The sequence below is a fragment of the Alosa sapidissima genome, chromosome 12 (genome assembly GCF_018492685.1).
Source record: "Alosa sapidissima isolate fAloSap1 chromosome 12, fAloSap1.pri, whole genome shotgun sequence".
Classification (NCBI taxonomy): domain Eukaryota; kingdom Metazoa; phylum Chordata; class Actinopteri; order Clupeiformes; family Clupeidae; genus Alosa; species Alosa sapidissima.
The window spans coordinates 5,573,273-5,593,567 of NC_055968.1; the positions used below are offsets into that span (position 1 = coordinate 5,573,273).

A 20,295-nucleotide genomic window follows, 5' to 3' on the forward strand; every position below is an offset into this window, starting at 1 on the left:
TGTAAAGATGCCATCAAATTCAGGTGGAGAGCAGGTGGTGGTGCCACTGAACTAAAGCAATGAAACTAAGCAAACAGAGTGGCAATGTGGGCTGAGTGCGTAATGCTGCTTACGTACACACATGCATTACACATACTTCTTAATGTATACTCAGTTATCACACTTACATAATGAGATAGGTACTGTAATCTTCAGACATGAGAAAACTCAATAGAAGAAAAAATGATAAATGGTAATGGAAGCAAGACATAACAATGTAAAAATGTATTCGCTGATTTTGTTACATTTTGCCATCAAATGACCTGACTTGTTTTTTATACAAGGCTGTGAATTAGCAACTTGGTATGACCCACATTCAATATGCATCATCTCAGGGAAATGAGGCAAAAGAACTAGGCAAATTGCAACCACGACACCAAAAACCTGGGCCTTGGATTTCTTAAGAACCATGGCTTAAGAAGAAAGCAGCAGCACTCACTTTTTTCAGATATACACTAGAGCGATAGACAACAATGCCTTTTTAACACTGCACAACATGACACAGGATACAACGGCAATGCACAGTTGGCTGATGGCAGTCGCAAACTGTGCGAACTGGCCACATGTTGTGCCCAGGATCCGTATTGGAACTCCACCACATGCGTTGCCAGTGGCCTGAATGCCCAATCAAAGCACCACAACACCAAAACAAAAAGCACCAACAAACCAATGTGCCAATGTTACTGTCCTGCTGGTCATGGACTCCCAGGTAATCCAGCTGCTACTGACTCATAGCTCTGATTTCAGCTCTCCTCTTCCATGTTCCCCACAGAGAATATGATGTCTTTCCTTTGTTAAGCTACTTTGAACCACATCATAGGTGCTGTTCCTCAGAACTAGCCCTTGCTGTCTACATTAATCAGTAATATGCATAGTGAATGATTCCAAATAATTCTCTTCCAGTCAAAATGGTTCCGGTTTCTTTTGAATCTTTTAATCTAATGTCTCCCACTAATTATAGTTTCCCTGTATCTCACTCATGCTGTGCTTTGTATTGAACTAAAGAAACTCCATAAGCAGACCTACAGTAACAACTCCGACGCAAAATGCAACAACATGAGTTTACGTGAAGGCTACATCTTTGAATAATCAAAAAAATAACAAATCATGGGGGGAATACCACACACACACACACACACACACACACACACACACACACACACAAACACACACGTGTGAACGGCCAGTGTAGCAAATACATCAGTAAGGCAATAGTCATTACGTGTTGAGGCATATCACTTAGAAACATTCAAATGAGCAACCCTTTGGGTTTGAAGTAACCAAAATGCTGTGTTGCAGTTAAGGTAAGGTTTTAATAACCTTTACCTAGCCAGGTAGGCTACAATAGTCACAACAATTGCATTTCCAATGATATTAGGTTACAGGGATAAACCACGCCCACTCCCATTTTCATATCCGAATATACATACAGATACAAATCATGTTGTGGGTTGAACAGATACAGTTACATACAGATAATGGTGACACTGTGCACCCATACTTACTAAATAGAGTAAGGTATTAAGTAATGTAAGTACAATGTAAGGTCTACACTGAGAAAAATGTGGTCATATATTTTAGACTTGGATATAGAGCTGTATTTCATTATCAACATGTGTTACCTTAAATATCAACCAACTCTCCATGTCACCTTTAAAATCAACCAAATCTCCCATTATCAACATGTCACCATAAATATCAACCAACTCTCCCATTATCAACATGTTACCTTAAATATCAACCAACTCTCCATTTCACCTTAAAAATCAACCAACTCTCCATGTCACCTTTAAAATCAACCAACTCTCCCATTATCAACATGTTACCTTAAATATCAACCAACCAATATAACCTAATAGATTTAGTTTACCACCACTGATGCATCCGTAGCAGTCTGATCACATGAGGAACTCAATTTCCAAAGTAATTCATTTATACTTCAGAGAAACATTAATAAATTAAACGGAAAGCATTTAACTACTTTAACCTCAATGCATTATGCAATTCAAAGAGATGCAAAAGCACAGCACGGGCACAGCACTTTTTTTTCGACGTATTGTTTCATTAAAAAGGCAATTAGGCATAATGAGAGCTTCCAACTCCACCACAGAAAAAAGCTAGCATCCTCCTCAATTTATAAGATCCCCGGGCTGACCTTGACACCAATAACAAGTTCCCCTTAATGGAATAGAAAGTTCACCTGAACCTTAAATGTACATATTAATGCACTTGGGACTTGCAACTGCTTTATCTGCTTTACGATTACTTTAGGTTTATCGGCGTGAGTCCTAGCACACATTAAACACAAAAGACTCAAGGGACCCGGACAAGATGTTACAAGGATGGAGGATGAGCAAAATAGTGTGATCACTGTGAGTGACGTTGCACAGAGGACCACCGCCTCCTCAATAATAATGGCTCCATTTGTTCATTAAAGTCTCAAACATGGGTCCCATTGCTGTGCCTGTGCCGTGTTTAAATCAATATGCAAATGACTACATTTCTATTCAAAGGCTTCTTTTGACTTCAACAAGGTTTCTAAATAACCCAAGGGATGCAATTCTTTCCATGTGAATAGACCCACCTGTCAGCAAGTGGAAATTAACATGTAAAAATTGTTTCAAACCATTTCTTCTCTTCTCGTTTGTGTCGAAAGGCAGGGGAAGGATAGCAGCCTTTGCTTTAGAAGGTTAATATGATTACGAAATTAAAAATATCCCCTCCCTCTGAGGTACGGCAGTCAGCTAATAGAGGAAACTGCATTCTAATGTGAAACTGCATTCTTCTGTGGTAGTCTCATGTTTCATCTGAAAGCATGTCTGGCACAGGGCATAGCTCACCACATGGGTAGTAGAATGTTGTCTTATGTGCATCAGACAGCTGTCGTCTCCAGAGACAAACATCTGGCTAATACCTACCCTGTCAAGCAGCAATGGTCTGACAAACATCTTTCGACCAAATACACAGTGGGGAATATATTCCAACACTGCACATATTCAGGATGCAATCGTGGAGACATGGACTGCACCACTAAGGAATCTTTTAGGCAGGCATCACACTGACCAGCGGCGAGCGGCAGGTTTCCTATTGTTCTCTATGGTTCAGCAAAGGAACAGTGGCAGCGCTAGTGTAACAAGCTGAGTGTAGAACTTGGTTCAACTTTCAAAGTGCAACGCAAACGTACATTATTCAATCATCAGTTTAGGCAAACTGTTTGTGTTACTTAGGGACAAGATAGAACTTATTATGGTTGCATATTGCATTGCACTTAACACTGCCACTGGCCAGTGTGTTCCCTGCCTTAACGTCTTGTATCTTAATGATATATACTCTAAATTATAATGCACCCGTTTCCATAAACACCATTTTAACAACTCACACAGACAACGCATTTGTGAGTCACCTACCTCAAACAGACTGTACCCCTTTCATGACTGGGGGTGTCTTACAACCTGGCACAAACCTCTAGACCCCCTGTGTATCTTATAAACACACACAGTGCCTAAGACTGGAGTAAATACCACTTCTCCTAAATAATTCAGTGTCCCCTTGACCCCCTCAAGTGCACCACCCACACACACGCACTCACACTCCAAGAGGCACCAGCAACACTGCTGCGCTGGTGATGGAGTGAGGCGGCATGCAACATCTGTTCAGACATCTGTTCTCAGTCCTCTGTGTCCTGACTGTTGCCTGCTACAATCCTCAGGTATTACAGTGGTGCCACGTTTTCTGAGGCCAGTCCGAGTGGTGCATATGGTGGGGATAGAGAGGGCTGCCACACGTGGGTGAAGCTTGCTCACTCGGCAAACTTACACCCCTTCAGACAGTGGCACCTGTCTGTGGAAAGATGGGGAGGTCCGGATCCCAGCCTGTGCGGTTCCATGGCTAATGAGGGTAAGCGATGGTAAACACGGCATTTTGCATTCATGCAACTCCACCATCATGATGTATTTGTTTTGCTTGGAGCTGTCCATGGTGCTGCCCAGAGGACTGGTTTTCAGCACCACGGACAGCAGCATCTGACCAACACACTCTCCTACTACACAGGTTCTACTACACTGGAGTGGTTCATGACCAGAAACGTTTTAGTTCCCTGGACATTTAAAAAGGGAAATGGAAAAGTTCTAGTTACATGGACATTTAACGACAATGTTCACTAAGTTAAAAAAAACAAATGTCATCATGTTAACCATTACAAATTACTGCACAAAACAAACACATAATCAATTACCATCCTGTTATATCAAAATTCTGCATGGGTCTGTTTGGATGTATATAAATAATTAGTGGTACAACTTTGTCCTGAAAAAAATGGTGGCTGAACAGTAACTCTTGTGGAATGTTGAGTGCTTGACACTAAGTCAGTGGAATACTGATGCTCACCGTGCTAGTGCTGACACAACTTTTCAGGGAGGAAAACCTGAATTTCCATAATTAAGCCGTGAAATGCAATTATAATTCCTCAGTTCCAGCACTTGACTTCATAGCGGCGGCGCAGGATATGAATTTTAGAGCGGAGTCCCAGGGGCGCATCAAGTGCAAACAAACAAAGCTGCTCTTGAGCTGCTCTCCTTTCTCTAAACGCTCACGCTGACGCCAGGCTCCACCCAGGCCCTGCGCACGCAGACTTGATCAGCCAAGCCTGGGGGCCTCGCGGACTAACTACTGCTCATTCAAATTTAACATGAGACACCACTGGAATAATAATCAAATAAAGAGATATCGCAGTGTCTGGGGAGCTGTTTGGGGAATGTTTGAAAAAGACAGATAGTACAAATGTGCACTGAGAAAGTGCATTGAAAATAAAAGAAATGTAAGATGCGCTGAGAAAGATAGAAACACAAGATGCATTGAGGACAGCAAAGCACTGAGCGTATTCAACACCATCATCATCATCATCACCTCTGACACACTTTAACAAGTAATACTAACATGAAGGCACAAAAAGAAGCAGAGAATGTGGAAAATGTGTTCTATTGTGAATAAAATAACCCTTAGAGCATCATCATCTGAATAGTTCACTTACTGATGCTTGGGTATCCTGGGGTTGATGGATCGCCTCCAGGGTTCAGAGTGACACCAAAGGCCTTGTGCCAGATATTGACCTCGCTGGGGACATCACATGGATCCACGTAAAGCAACACCCCGCCGAAACCCATCTTTTCCAAGAGGGAGAGCTGAAAAGCAAGTCCAGAAACAAGAACTGATCAATTATTTAAATAAAAGTGCATACAAAAATAGAGATAACAAAAAAAAATATTACCCACCACACCCTAATCTTGAGACTAGACATCTCAGTGCAATTATGATGCTATCGTGCAGAAATCACTATACATGCAGATATGGACTCACTACAAAGAGAGGCACTTAACCATATCAGCAGACATTTTTTACTTTAAAGGGAGGGAATTACTTTAAAGGAAGGACATACTGTTTTATCAGCATTTCTGCCCTGAGGGTATCTTGGTGATTTGTACCAGGATGTGCAAATTGAGTGACAAGAGTAACCATAACATTTATTTCAGCACACATTTTGGACAAAATACACCAGGGCTGGAAGATTCGAAAAAGGTGTTAGCGGGGCATGCAGGGTCAAACATGTCCATCAGGGGAGTGAGCAGGGCGTGTGAGTGATTGAAGGCTACCCCAGGCTCATTTTAGCCAATGGGGCGAAAGCATTTGTCAGTGTGTGTGTGTGTGTGTGTGTGTGTGAGTGAGAGAGAGAGAGATAGCGAGAGAGAGAGAGAGAGAGAGAATGTGTGTATGAGAATGACTGGGAGACATACGTCTCTTTTTGAGAGCTCACTAGATATGTGTGACAGACGCCCCAAAGCCCGCCAGTCTAGATAACAGCAGACTGACAGCTGCGCTAGCCCCAGTCCCCACCCCCACCACCACAGCAAGCCCTGAATCAGCCTGGAATGTCTCTACCAGTCTCTCGACAGGCGGCTCTCCACACACAGTGCAGTCGTGCCTCAGGTCCTAGCCTCAGGTGAACAGAGGACAAATCCCTAAGCCCTGCTGCTGAACACACAAGGAGAACTCTATACTGAGAAAAGAGCAGGGCTAGATACAGGTTTATTATTATTGTTTATTTTTTTATTTATACACACATGTTATTATCTTATTTGATTATTACGAGTGTTATTAGTAGTAGTAGTAACAGAACAGTAATAGTAGTAGTAGCAGCAGAAATAGCCACAGCAGCAGTCGCATGCTATATGATATAATGTGTAACATATGATCCTAGTAACTTTATGTAAATATGGATATGTCAGAAAGAGGGGGACATTTAGGTCACATAGCCAATGTGACCGCACAAGAACCAGGTCTTTCTCACTGTTATGTCTTAGCTCAGAAAGGACTAAAAAATGTCCATCTCCATGTTAACTCAACATCTGTTTACGACGGGACGTCACATCCTTCCATCTGGCCTCTCTAAACCGTAAAATAAATTAGCATTTGTTCTGCCATGAGAGACTGTGACAGTATTTTGGACACAGCCCGTCCTCCAGTATCTCAGATATTCACCAGGGTGAAGTGTAAGAGAGCTGCAGGGTGTTTTTCACCAGCCAGGGCTGATGTTGCTGACCCACTTTGCATCAAGACAGCCATTTATATCCACTGAGTCACTTTTTATTAGGCCATGTTTGCCTTTCACGCAGCAACATCTGTAAAACAATCTCCTGAGCTCTCAGGAAAATAGAAAAACTGGCATGGTAGAAAGTCTGTGTGAAAGTCACATAAAAAACTGGCATGTTTTGGAGATGCATCAAAACACACCACAACACAGGCAGGGATCACAGGTAGCATACACTGGCATTAAGGGAGTTGTAACGATGACAGATCCTTAGGACCTGGCATACATAGAGAAGAGCCAAATGACCTTTTCGAGGGGATAGAGATAAGTGATGTTGTAAAGGGAGAGAAATTAGGGGATCAAAATTGTATTAAATCCAATGTGGGAGTTCTTCACAGATAGCAATCAACACCTTGGGGGTATGTTTGTATCTGCTCTAAACCCCAGACAATAATGCCATGGATCACAGCCTCTCTCTCTAAATGCCAACAGCCACTAACCCCCTGTCCTTCACTGCAAAATCGGGGCGCACAACTAGGCATACAACACTTGACATTTACTCACTGGTAGAGACTACTCTATAGCCTTTCTACCAGCACCATTCCCACAGACATTTAGCACTATATGTACTAGTTCTGTACTTATATTCTTAATAATCTTGATCACCTACTCTGACTACCACCTAAAAGAAAGCATACCATCTCCTACTATCTACAAATGCTCAGATTATAAACAAACTATCTGATGACAACAACTTCTTTTATTAAGGGATTTTGTCTGTGTGATATTTGATAGTTGTTCATCAACATTTTTTTAAGATGGACCATGAATTTCAACAAACCATCTTTAAAGTCTCTGTTAGCAATCTCAGTGTACAAGGTACCTTTTAGTGTCCGTATTTACAGTATGTTGCCCCAGCACAGACCAGTGTGCTCCTCTGCATTTTCCACTAACTTATCTTTTTCTGCAAGTCCCAATAAGCCATAAAAAGCTCAAAAGCTTAACACTAACCTCATTGCATGAGTGCAATCTTTCCTATAAATATACTATTCAAAGCACAAGCAGCTCCTCCCACACTGCCTCTTTTACACACACCAGTCCCAGAAAGGGGCAAAGTGCTTCATATCACATTACACCTTCTTTATTCTCTCCAAATAACAGTGATTCAAAGTCCATCTCCAACATATTAGTGGTAAAACACCATCGTTTTCTGATGCTTTACAGATACAATGGCAGGCTCAACCATCCCTCTGCAGAGAGGTTATTCAGTTTCTCAAAGAGAGTATCATAAGTCTGCACAAATCTGCATGGGTTTTTTAAATGTCTCTTCAAATGACAAAACTCAGTCAAACTTTGACCAGCTCTATTTAAAGTGTTATATTAATGTTGTGGAACTGATTATAGCAGAATTAGAGGCCTTGCCATTATGTTCCTTGAAAGTGATTAAAGCCATTACAGGGAAGAACTTTGAATTTTGCACTTATGGTTCTAATTGCAAGTGCACTTATGGTTTTAATTGTGCTGAACTCTGATGATTTGTTGGTTGTACTTTTGTTAAATTGTATTTAACATATACGATCACACAACCGATGTCTCAATGGGTCTAGAACCTTGTTATGAGGTTGTTTAATACAATTTATTCTATACATTCTATAGAAGGCTGACAAAGTACAGCATTTGCTATCAATGTACTATGAAAACATTTTGTGCAATAATTTTTGAGTAGGCTTATTCTTTCAGGTCCAACTTGTTTCATCATTTTTAATAATGAAAATAATTACTTATAAAAACTGTCATTATAAGCAAATGGCATGAGCATGCACACCTACATAAGAACACACTTCATGGCACTGACACAAGTGTCTTCAAGATTTCCACTCCTAATCTAATCCTGAAAGCAACTGAAGCCTTCCCTCAATGCCAGCTTCTTGTCATCTCTCACAATATCTTACAGCAGCCAGCACTGATAAGGAACTCTCTATAGGCCCCATGAACCAAGGGTACCTCTATTTGTGCACACAAGGTCTCTATTTACTCTGAAAGATAAAAGTCTTTCTGCCAGTGGCTGTCTATCTATCCATCTATCTGTTTATGTATTCATCTGTGTATCTATACATCTATCTTTTCATCCATCCGATTATCCAGCTGAACTCATATACAGACTTTATGTCTCATCATCATACCATTTCACTGATGTATGCACTTTACTCAATACTATTCAAAACAGGGAGTATCTTTGAGTTTGTTAGCACTTTGAATTAGATCTCAATCCTAAAGCAAGAAGAGATGTACTGTATGAATCATTCATATCTTACGTTGCATGATGGACTAACTTCTTCTTGTTTGAGTATCTGTAATATTGCAAATAAAAAATACATACAATGTTGCATTGAGTGTGTAATGAGAAATGTGTATCTGTCATGATTCATTCATTGATTTGAATTCCGAATTCCGCCTTAATATTGGCCGTACAGCAGTTGGTACACTTTCCATGACTTGAGTCATTTTGCTGACAATTCACTGACTGAAAGGAAAGGTAAAAAAAAGTTATGCACAGACTGTAATGGAGCACATTTCTAAAAAGATCAATACCTCTTCCCAAACAAATGATGCCTTGAGTAACAGGCAAATTGATAGAATTTAAACTGGAGTCTCTGGTCAATACTGTGCTGTCAATCACTGCTGTACTCAACTGGCAAAGTAGTTCTACATTGACATTGAAAGACAGCAATTTGTCTATTTCCCTGTATGATCCTTAAGCCATAATATACCGTGATTTTAATGATAATATTAGGTTATGAATAGGGGTGGGCGATATGGACAAAAAATAATATCTCGATATTTTTTTGTGATTTTGACGATAACGATAATTAGTCGATATCCTTTCAAAGAAATTTGTAAAAGTCTGAGTTACTTTACAGCTCATTATTTATGAATAGCATCAATACAATAATAACAAATAAGCTAACCTGTGACTTTTTAACCAAATCAATGGCAATGACATGGTCTAGCCAGCTACATTAGAGAAGATGAATAGCCCTAGCAGTTTCCCAAGAGAAAGTCTGAAGCTGAAGTTCCCTTCAAAAACCTTTAGGATTCACTGCAAAACTAAGCAGACCAACAGAGTACATCTCAGTCATTTCCTTCAAGGTTTTGTTTAAGAGAAATCATGTAGGCTAACATTCCAAGTTACAGAATAGAAACTAATGTGTTAGCTTATGGCTAATGTATATGAGAAATCCCATAGAGATGCTAATGGTTAGCATAATCGATATTAGAGCAAACTTCAGTCCATTTATAAAAGGGTTAGGTTAGGCCTACATGAGAAGTGTTCTTTGTTTACAACTGACTATTAAAATACTCAAAGGCTAATGTTTTCTCTCCATATAATACCATATAGGAAAAAACATGACTCATTAATGCTACTTGAACAGATGTAGCCGCACAAAATCCCAAGTAGGCCTAGCCTACCTCTCGCTGCACAAAATAAACATTAGGCGTGTGTGTGACAATGTGGACCCACTAGTGATCATGTGACACTTGCTCTGCTGCCAGGGGCTTCTCTGCATAGGCTACACCTCCTGGATTTAGTGAATGTATGGGGTTTCAATGCATGTTTTCGAGTGTGTTTTCCCCATAAGTAGGCCTAATTTAAATACTCGATAATGTAAATTTGCACATTGTTAAAACAACAATCACGATATTATCGCAGACAATATATATCGCCCACCCCTAGTTATGAATATAACCTCGCTTCCCTGAAGGACAACACAGGAGGTTAACCAACGGGTCAGTTCTTGGATGACATCATTGATCTGAACCAATCTCCAACCATACTTTTCAGGGATTTTTCCACTTTGTGTCGGGAACATGTATCAGGACTTAGATTAGATGCAGATGTACTGTATATGTGTGTATTGTTAAGGAAATGTCTTTATTTTGTCTGACATATATCTATCATTCCGTTTACAATTGGAATCTTCCACTTGACAGATGGCCAATGGATTAACATAGTGCACGGAGACATACACGGCCTTTAAAACTAGATAGTTAACTGATCAAAACTCAGATGTGTCTGAGGTGCTTCAAAAGCCTCTTGTACAAATGCTATTTTCATAGTTACATTTTTATTCAGTCGACAGAGGCTTTTAACCAAAACAAATTACACATGAGGTAAAGTGCAGCAGCTTATCAACAAAACATTTGTTCAAATGCCGCATAACCAAGTATCCAGGTGCCTGGAGGATATAAAAAAGCTATATTTACAAATGCACTACAAAAGACAGCAAATATGGGTATAAAGAAGTACTAATACATATTTAAGGACAATGTGATAACAGGTCAGATGTTTAGGGGGTCTCTGAGAATTATGAGCATGCATTTCCACTTTGATCAATTTTCTATACTGATCAATTTTTTATACTGTATCTACTGTAGATTAGAGAGTCCAATCAGGAAGGAGTAATGATATTCTGCTGTCTTACAGGTCAGTATCAGGAACTTGATATATCAGCTTTTATACAGGTCAATATGTTAAATTCCTTACCATACTTAACCACACTAAGCAACAGCAACGTCACCCGGACAGAGACACACACAAGAAAGATACCGGTGTACCAGCCAGATGTGCACTGATGTAGTACAAACTAGAAATAACAGGTAGCCAGACATGAAAGAGTGCAGCACACATCAAGTGTAACTTATTTTAACTAATCTCAGTTATTATGGTTAGATGGTCCTTGAATGCTGTCAGGCAGTTTCTTGAGGAAAAGTCTACATTATGACTACAGAAACCAAATTGATCATGTAAAGGTTCCTGCACATTGGCAGTGGCATGAGTGCGGCACACTCCACTTTCCACATTACTTAGATTCTGTTGTTTTCAATAGAACCCTGCACATCACCGCCCTACCCTTCCGCTGCCCCCATGTAGATTGGGATTCAGTTCTATGTTTGTCGGTGCCACTCAATAAAATCCACTGTTTATTAAATGGCTCTCAGTCAAGAATTCGAGTGCTGGTGTGCGTGGGCAAGTGATAGAAAGTGTTCTGAAGTGCACTCATGTCGGTGCCTAAATGTGTTGTGCTTTACTCTGTGCACCCTACATCACAGGCTGTGAAGATGTACAAGGAGTAAATAGTTTCTCTTGCTTGAAATAAGGTTCTACTCTTTGTTCTAATAATGAAGAGGCAATAGCACATCTTTTTTTATTGTTAACTAATGAAGCTCAAAAACACTATTAAATATCCAGAGTTTAATTTGGCCTCATTACTTGCATCTCTGCATCCATCACCCTTTCAAGACTAAAGACCACTGTGGTGAACTGTGGAACATGTCTACCACACACATCCGTTTCATTACAAAAGACAGCAGACGATACGCTACGACCCAAAGCAGAGCATGGTAAACATACGATATTAGGTCATTAGTCAAGACATTATTAATTCATCTTGCTTTTTGCATAGGGAACACAACTCAGGTTAGACAATGTTCAACTGAATAAAAGTCAGACTGTTTGACTGGCAGGATTCAGACTATTCTTGTACTGTTGTGACTGTTCCTCATCTATTGATTACAGACTAGAACAAATGAGCAGTTCTGATACATCTCTGTCAGTTTGAAGAATATACTCACAGAATACTCAAACATTTAGTGAGTAGCCAAGCAATCTTTACAGAGGTACTGTGTGGCCTCTTCTGTCATGCCCCCCAGCATTAAGATATTATGGCAAATGCAACAGGACCTTGTTGAGTGGGAAGCTGCAGCCTAGTGAAGAATATTTGGACTACATATTTGAAACTCGCTAAAACAAGAAGCGCTAAAATCCTTGCTACATTACAGGTATGAATAATGTACAGATCAGCAGTGACTTTGAGATGCCTTTCATGCTTCTAACATGGACAGAGAGGGGGGAAAACAGAGAGTGACTCGTTCGCCAGGCCCCATCTCCTTCAGCTCACCTTCCTCCATTTTTTCTACACAATCCCATTTATCAGAGGGATATTCAACTTTGTGGAGCTATATAAAAAGAAAATCTTTTATAGTAATTATGATGGATTTATATTCATGGGAAGACATTTTTAGAAAATATAGAGGAATAACCTTTAAAAACCTTTTATATTCACATGTCCCAGTGATGTCCTTTAGGGAGCGAGGCAAATAAACCAGCATCTTTACTAATACTCTGTTCTGAACTGCTTTTTTCACCAATCCCCAATAATCATAGTGATCATGAGTCAACCTTTGATTTGGGGCTTAACCACAAGCCAATCACCAAGAGAAGGGTCAAAAGAGGTCAAAGAATATCAATAACATTGACTGGAGTAATGAATAGGTAAACTATGAGTTTGTTTTGAAATGCATTGTAAGCCCTGACTGTAACCTTTAGCCTAATAAATAGTAGCTGTCTCTACATAATTGGCACAATTACATGGTGGAGAAAGAATGGCATAAGGGAGCGTGATGGGGACAGCGATCCAAATTAAAGCTTAATAAATGCAGTTAGCTGATAGATGTCAACAGACATTTTCCCACAACCTAAATGTGATAGGCCTTACCTTTCAATTATATTAACATAAAAAAAACCTGAAACAAAAACATGTTCACATACTTAACAGTCACGGCTCTATTCTACTCTAAACCTTTTCATGGTCAGTGTTAATTGAACTACACTGCCAGTCACCTTCACCGCCTAACTTAATAGTTTGTTACTTGGGTCCACGTTCATCAATCTGACTGCCTTACTCCTGTAAACCAAATGGGAGAACTGTTTCACAGACATAAAGGTGCAAGAATTTAAACATAATGAAAATAAATGTGTCTATCAAGATTACATTTGTTTATAACAAGTTTATTTGTTTAGTGTGGAGTATTAGCTTCTAAGCCAAAGGAAGTTCAATCTAAATGAGGGAAATGTGCTGCCATTTCAAATGTGTCATCTTTTCACTCAATCACCTAATTACTGTTTGGTTCAGCTTCACCGGCATCAATGCATTCATCTTGTCTCATCTTGGAACAACAATACAAACATGTCGAGCAGGAACCATTTCTGAGCTTGAGCACTTGAGCAACTGGTCAAATGGTCGCATTAAGGATTCCCTTTCAGGGGATTAATTAATTGTATGGTAATCAATCTCATGGAAACCATCACATTAAAGTCAGGTATTCAGTGACTCTCATGGAAACCATCACATTAGAGTCAGGTATTTAATGACTCCTTCTTGTTTTTGTTTCCCTGTAACAAATTCAGCCACAACACTTCTGTTAGATTTTGTTTTTTTGAGTATTATTACTGACAAGAGCTTTAGAAGAGTTGTCTGAGGCTGCTGAAAAGGCAAGCCAGTGGTTATGGCTGAGGTGCTCACAGACTACTTGGGGTCATGTTAAGACCTGAATTGACTTAAGTTGTTGTGTTTCTGAAGTGGCACTTGTTGATGTCTGTTTGTAACATGTCCCATCCCATCATGAGTGTGGAAGGGGTTGGGTCTGGGACGCCAGACACCACTGTAGAGCCTTCTGAAAATGTTGTGGGCATAATTCAGCACAGATGACAGAAGGTGCCTGCTTGATAACCTCAGTGAAATGATTATGAAGTCTGCTCTGTTGGTGGTGTGCTTTTTTTCTGTTTTGGTTCACTGTCTGGTTAGACATTCAGGCTACTGGTAGTGCATGTCGTGCCGTGAAGGAGAGGCTTTACGGATCCCTGGTACAACATGCGGCGTGTTTGCAAGTGTCACAAGCCAATTGCGTATTGTTATTGTATCTCGTGTCCTATTGTGTCATTTTAGATGGGATTGGTTGTTCATTAGCCTCTGTGGCAGCATATGCTGTACTGTGAAGGAGTGCCTTTACAACATGTGGAGTATTTGTGACTGCCACAAGCCAACTGCGCATTGATTTTGAATCTCATGTCATGCAGAGTACTGTGAAATAGGCTTGGTTGTTGATCGTCCACAGTGGGAAACAGCACTGTGGGAAATACCCTACCGATAGCACCACAAATTTAACACATTTCGTGTATATCTGAAAAAAACGAAAGATTCACCTTTCAAATAGTCCTGGATTATCAAAGCATAATTCTATGCGTTGCAGTGGGAGTTTATATATCATCACTACGGTCCAAACAGGGAAAACCATAGTGATACATTTTGAAGTACAATATCTGAAAATGGTTTTAAAACAATTCTTCTAGAACCATTTGTTAATTCATTCTGGAACAGTTTCTAAATCTTAAACAGAGCAACTTGAAACATGCATGCAATACATGTCCACAAAAACTCAATTGAAATGGTCACTTCCAATTGACTTGGTTTGATTTGTAAAATGTAGATTAAAAAAAAAAAAAGCCTGCTAAAAGTAATGAAACTGCTCCTTACCTTATACAGTAAAGGTGCTTGTCCAAGCTTCATTATTGCTATTTTGTTGGTGAGATTCAGCGAGGCCTTGGCTTGGGTCAGGTCCTTTATGCTGCCATACTGCACATCCACAATCTCCGCCTGAACAGACCACAGAACGGGAGAGACTTCAAACCAGACACACCCTTTAATCAAGCTGCATTAAATTATTAATTCTACTTATTGGTGAATTTTTATTTCTTTTTGTATCAGTTTGGTAAAAGAAAAAGTCTGATAATTGAGGAAACATTTGTCTTTAAGTGTCCATGGGCAGTGATGTGAAAGTTACCAAAAAGTCATTGCAAGTTCAGAGGAGAGGAGAAGGCTATTTAAGGGGCCCTGATACACAGCAGGAAATCAGTTGCAGTATTGTACCTGGGCTCCAATTCATTTTTCATAAGACCTGGGGGCAAATGAAATGTGATGGCAGTGTGAGGAGAGCCCATCTCGTTTGCATCCAGTGAGCAGGGGAATTGTAGATTTATCACCATTGTCAGTGCTCGCATCATAAAAGTGCTCTGTTAAACTCCCTCGAACAGAGACAAAATTGGAAAACGATAGGATTAGCTCTTTGAGGTTTTTTTTTACTTTTTCACTGCCAGTGAGAGGGATGAGGTTTTGCAGCATAAAGTCCTTTGCTTTCCAGAATGCACTTTGTCATTCAACAAAATCATTCACTGTTTTTCCTCGGCTGTTAAGGAAAATTGGATTTTTTCTCTGATTGAGGTACAAACAAGGGTTTGTAATTACATTTTGTTTAGGGACGCAAATGAAATGGCAGCTCATTCAAAATGTAACGCTTGAGGATGATAGACAAGGAGGAGGAGGAGGGACAGGGACAGACGTGTGTGAAAGATGTTGTAATCATCACACATGTACATATAAATGTATCAATGCAGAAACACAAGAAAACACTAAATGAACACATATGACACACCAACACACACACACAGCCCACAAAATACTGATATTTCAGTCCACATGGTAATTAATTAAATGCTATTGTATGAACCAAGGAGCAGTGTTGGGCACATGCACAAACCCCCCATGCAGGAAGGTTGAGTTGACGTGGTGAGTGGAGGACACAAATCAGTGTGGGCCTGCGGTGAGATGCGAGGACCGGGCTGACAGGCTGTCCCCTCACGCTCCACGCTGGATCGCTAAATTACCCAACATATTTATTCCTCCACAATGCAGCTTTTCATTTCGACTGCGGCTGTCAGGGGCCTGCTCTGGCACGGGCCCCTGTGTTTAAGTGCCATTATGTGGGAGTTAACACAATCACAGGCAGGAGGAGGCTGCTGGCTGGGCCGCTTCCTACCACACGAGCACACAACTGATGAATAGGCATGCACATCTCCGAGGGGCCGGCTGCACGGAAACAATGGCTAAGGAAAAATGTATCTGTCTGTGGGAAATTAGATTAGCCTCACATCAAAGGAGGGGAAACAGATTAGAAAAATTATATTTCAATGTGATCCAAATTCTCACTTTTTTTATATTCTCTAATGATCTGTCTGCGGTATCTGATCCTCGGAACAAAGACATGCACGTGTTAAGTGCTCGTCATTTCAAACATAATTCAGAAATAAAATCAAATGTCTCCATTTAAATTTTTATCAGTAAGCAGAGTGAAGTAAAATAGTTTGCAGTGTGGAAAAAACATAAGGCTTGGCAAATACACAGCACTTAAGGGGAAGGTGAATCAGTATTATAAAGTACATTTCTGCCAATGTGATCTGGTAATGGTGAGAAATATCATAGACACCTCACAGGGATGACTGACACCAAGGGGCCAAGGAAATGTGACTGATTACCCTGCCCACCCTGATGAGTGAAGGGAGGAATCCAGAAAGTATGACTGTCAGATGAACTAAGCCCTTGTGGACTTGTGTAGTGAAGGCTTTGGAAGATCAAGCAGGCATGAGACTCTACACATGAGAATTCAACACAGTAAGGGAAGGATTGCTTCACATTATGTGCCACTGAAATAACCTTGGGAACAGGGAATTCATAAACCATGTTTAATTATATTCCGTTTAATTAAAACTGAAAAAAGCATGCACAAGGTGAGTTAACAGTGGAAGAGCAATGCAACTACAACCTTGCTGAACCGTTTGAGAAATTAAAGAAGACAGTTACATGCCATGATTTACAGTAACTTTGAGTGTAGCTGTAATAAAATAATCAAAATGAGCTACAAAAAGAAAAATGAACTTAAAACTCTTAACTGCAGGGTTAAGTTTTTCTATGACAAGAATTTCATGCTCAAGTACTGCACAAAAGGATGGACCCTGATATATTTGGCACCCGTTGATGGACCCTGGAGATACTAGGCACCACACGCCACTCTTAACTGACAGGTAGACGCCATGGATTTAAATAGAGCGATTTTGGTATGAAATGCACTGTCTTCAAACGGCATACCAAGACAAAATCCTTCCCACTTTAATTGACTGTGCACTGGAAAATGTAGGCTACTTTTTTTATTATGCATGAAGGAAGATGTCACAGTAAAGAATGCTTCATCAAAAGATCCAAAGACTAATCTAAATCTAATGAGCCATGGAAGACTGAAATGCAGTATTTTTGTTTTGCTGTAAAAATTCTGGAAAAGAACAAGTAGCAGTACAGACAGAACTGTTCTTTGTATACTAATTACTGATTAAATATAAATCCTTTCAGTCCTACATCACCAAAATTCTTCAACACAGAGGCTCTGGGAAACTCTCCCTACACAAAAAGTTTCCACATTTCCAAAGTGCAAATCCTCTACTGTTGGCATCTTTAACGCATGTGTACTACAATAAAGCACAGTGGCATAATTATAATAACTGTTCTTATAATATAATCATTAGAAGAGTCGCCACTGACTGTGTTAAAGGAATTTTTACAGTTCACATTCCTAAGTATGTTGTGTTCACATATTTACGTATTGAAAATGGTTTGCATGCTAGGATTGCCACAGTTGTTCATTTTCACGGGTCCTGCTCTGTGAGACACAAATCACGTCTGCAGTCATGTCCTGTGTGGGTGCCCTGATAGAGCGGTGCATTGTGGGTTGTGGTTGATGAGTACACTGTACGCCTCCTGCATTCTGACTTCCCTGATCATCGCGTAAGGGCGGCCGTGCCTGGAGACCTGCCTTTGCTAGGTAAAGGTAGGGGCCATCGTTATTCTCAGAATTACACATTTAATGATCACGAGGTTCATTTGGGAACAAGATTGAGTATTGTGCTCTTTTGCTACAAAAGGCCCTCCAATTTCCTCTAATGAAAATGAAGTCCATAGTTAATGTCCTGACAATTTAATTCTAAGTAATGTTGTCAGGTTCAGACTCATTTAGAACCAAGTAGTTTTAACTTTTTAATTGGTTGCTTGTTTGATGAGATTCAATTAACTGTCACACTGGGGAAAGCTCAACCCATTCACATTTGTACATCATTTGGAAAGTAGTCTCAAAGCATTTGATTTCTTGATTTAAATGAGATAGAGGATGCATATTAAGGTCCAACAGAAAATTACATTAATTTAGGCTAAATTATGGGAAGATAATGCAAATGAAAATCATTCCTGTTCATCAATCTGCTTAAATTCTATTGCTATTTCTGTGTTAGCCCCACAGCTCTGGAATGCACTGCCTGAGCAAATAAGGTTAGCTGATTCTGTGACATCCTTTAAATTACTCCTTAAAACAAAGCTTTTAAAGAGCTTATTCAAGTTTAATTTTTGTTTGGTCTTGTTTTGGTTTGGTTGGTTTTGACATGTATTTTTTGTTCTGTTTATTCTTTTATATGTAAAGCACTTTGTAACTTTGTTTAGAAAAGCTCTCTATAAATAAAGATTATTATTACTATTATTATTATTATTATTATTATTTTATCTCTAGGCCTAAACATATTATCTTCATTCTGAATGTCCCTTTCTGATGGAGAGTTGTCTAGAAATTCATGTCTAGGCATGTCACAAGTGTCTCAGTTTTCCAATGACATGCACTTCATTTTTAACAAACTCTGTAGACAAGGAGTAGAGTGGAGTGAATTGCTCCCTGACCCTGGTATCACTGTGGATTGGGAAGGAGACCTAATGTGTCACAGCACACAGCACATTAAAATGGACACGGCCAGCATTCCATCCATCAAGATAGCCATGTTTGCTTGTTTTCGCGCTCCCTCACTTGTTTTTCTTTTCTGGCCTGTAACTGATTTTGAGATATTGCAAATGGTGTTTAATTCAAAGCTGCAAACACAGAAGCACATGAAAACAGCTCAGTGATGGATGACTTTGGCCCTTCTTCTAGGGGACAGACTGAGTGAGGCAAGTTTTTGCTCCCTCTCTTTCTGCACCATCACTTAAGGTTGTTGGTCTAACTTGAAGGGGGGAATAGCGATACATCTTCTTTCGACACTCGCATTCCTCTCTGGAGACAGGACGCATAACCTCTAAAAATAGTTTGAGAATATTGCATAGGCCTGTGAAACAGGGGCTGCCTTGCATAATGGCTTAAATTAACCTTCACAGTGGAGGACACAGCCCGTGTCTACACACCATAAATACTAAGATTCCCTTACAATCCTGATTGAAGAAAACACTTGTAATTGTCTTTGCCCGTGGGTGTGTGCGTGTGTGTGTGTGTGTCTGTGTGTCTGTGTGTGTGTGTATGTCTGTGTGTGTGTGTGTGTCTGTGTGGTAACACTGTACCTCCAGACTCCCCACGGCAGAGTAGGCAGCAAAGAAAGGGCTTGGGTCTGCTGCTGGAAGGGGACTGGTGGCATCACACCCTTCTCCATTGGGCAGAAAACACTGATTGGTGTGCTTGTCGATGATGGTGCTGGGGGAAGGGCCCGGGTGGCTGAGGAGTACGGTGTAATTGGACAGGTGAATGTCCCTCAGGCCCAAGTCCCTCCACTTCTGCACAAGAAGTGACACTCTGAACAACTCACTTTGTTCTGACCATGAGCTATTGACCATAGTTAAATTCCTGTTGAAAAGACACAAAAAGAGAGCAGGTACCAGCATTAATATAGTCATGTGTCACTTGTCATTGGTCAAGGAATTCTGGTTACATGTGTATAGAGGTGTGCCTTGTGCTTTATTTTGTAGAACTCAAAAAACAATATAGATCTGTGTAACTGTGAATAACTTCTATAAAATCAGTATAGAGTTAATACAGAAACAACATTACTGTTTAGCGCCTATATGTATTGCTCCTAGCAACACTAAAACATGCATGTGAGATACTGCCATACTGATTGATTATCCAGCTAATACCAAGGTCTC

The 20,295-nt window shown here is 40.1% G+C and overlaps 1 protein-coding gene across 2 annotated transcripts in view; it reads right to left on the reverse strand.

Moving 5' to 3' along the window:
• The window catches only part of LOC121678180 (inactive N-acetylated-alpha-linked acidic dipeptidase-like protein 2), a 215,878-nt gene that overhangs the window by 92,727 nt on the left and 102,856 nt on the right, over positions 1 to 20,295 (reverse strand). For both annotated transcript variants that reach the window (XM_042057472.1, XM_042057471.1), the window contains 3 exons: positions 19,717 to 19,996; positions 14,998 to 15,117; positions 5,069 to 5,219 (listed from right to left, as the gene is read on the reverse strand). In XM_042057472.1, the coding sequence (XP_041913406.1) occupies positions 5,069 to 5,219; positions 14,998 to 15,117; positions 19,717 to 19,996 (551 nt within the window). The remainder of the gene's footprint in view (positions 1 to 5,068; positions 5,220 to 14,997; positions 15,118 to 19,716; positions 19,997 to 20,295) is intronic.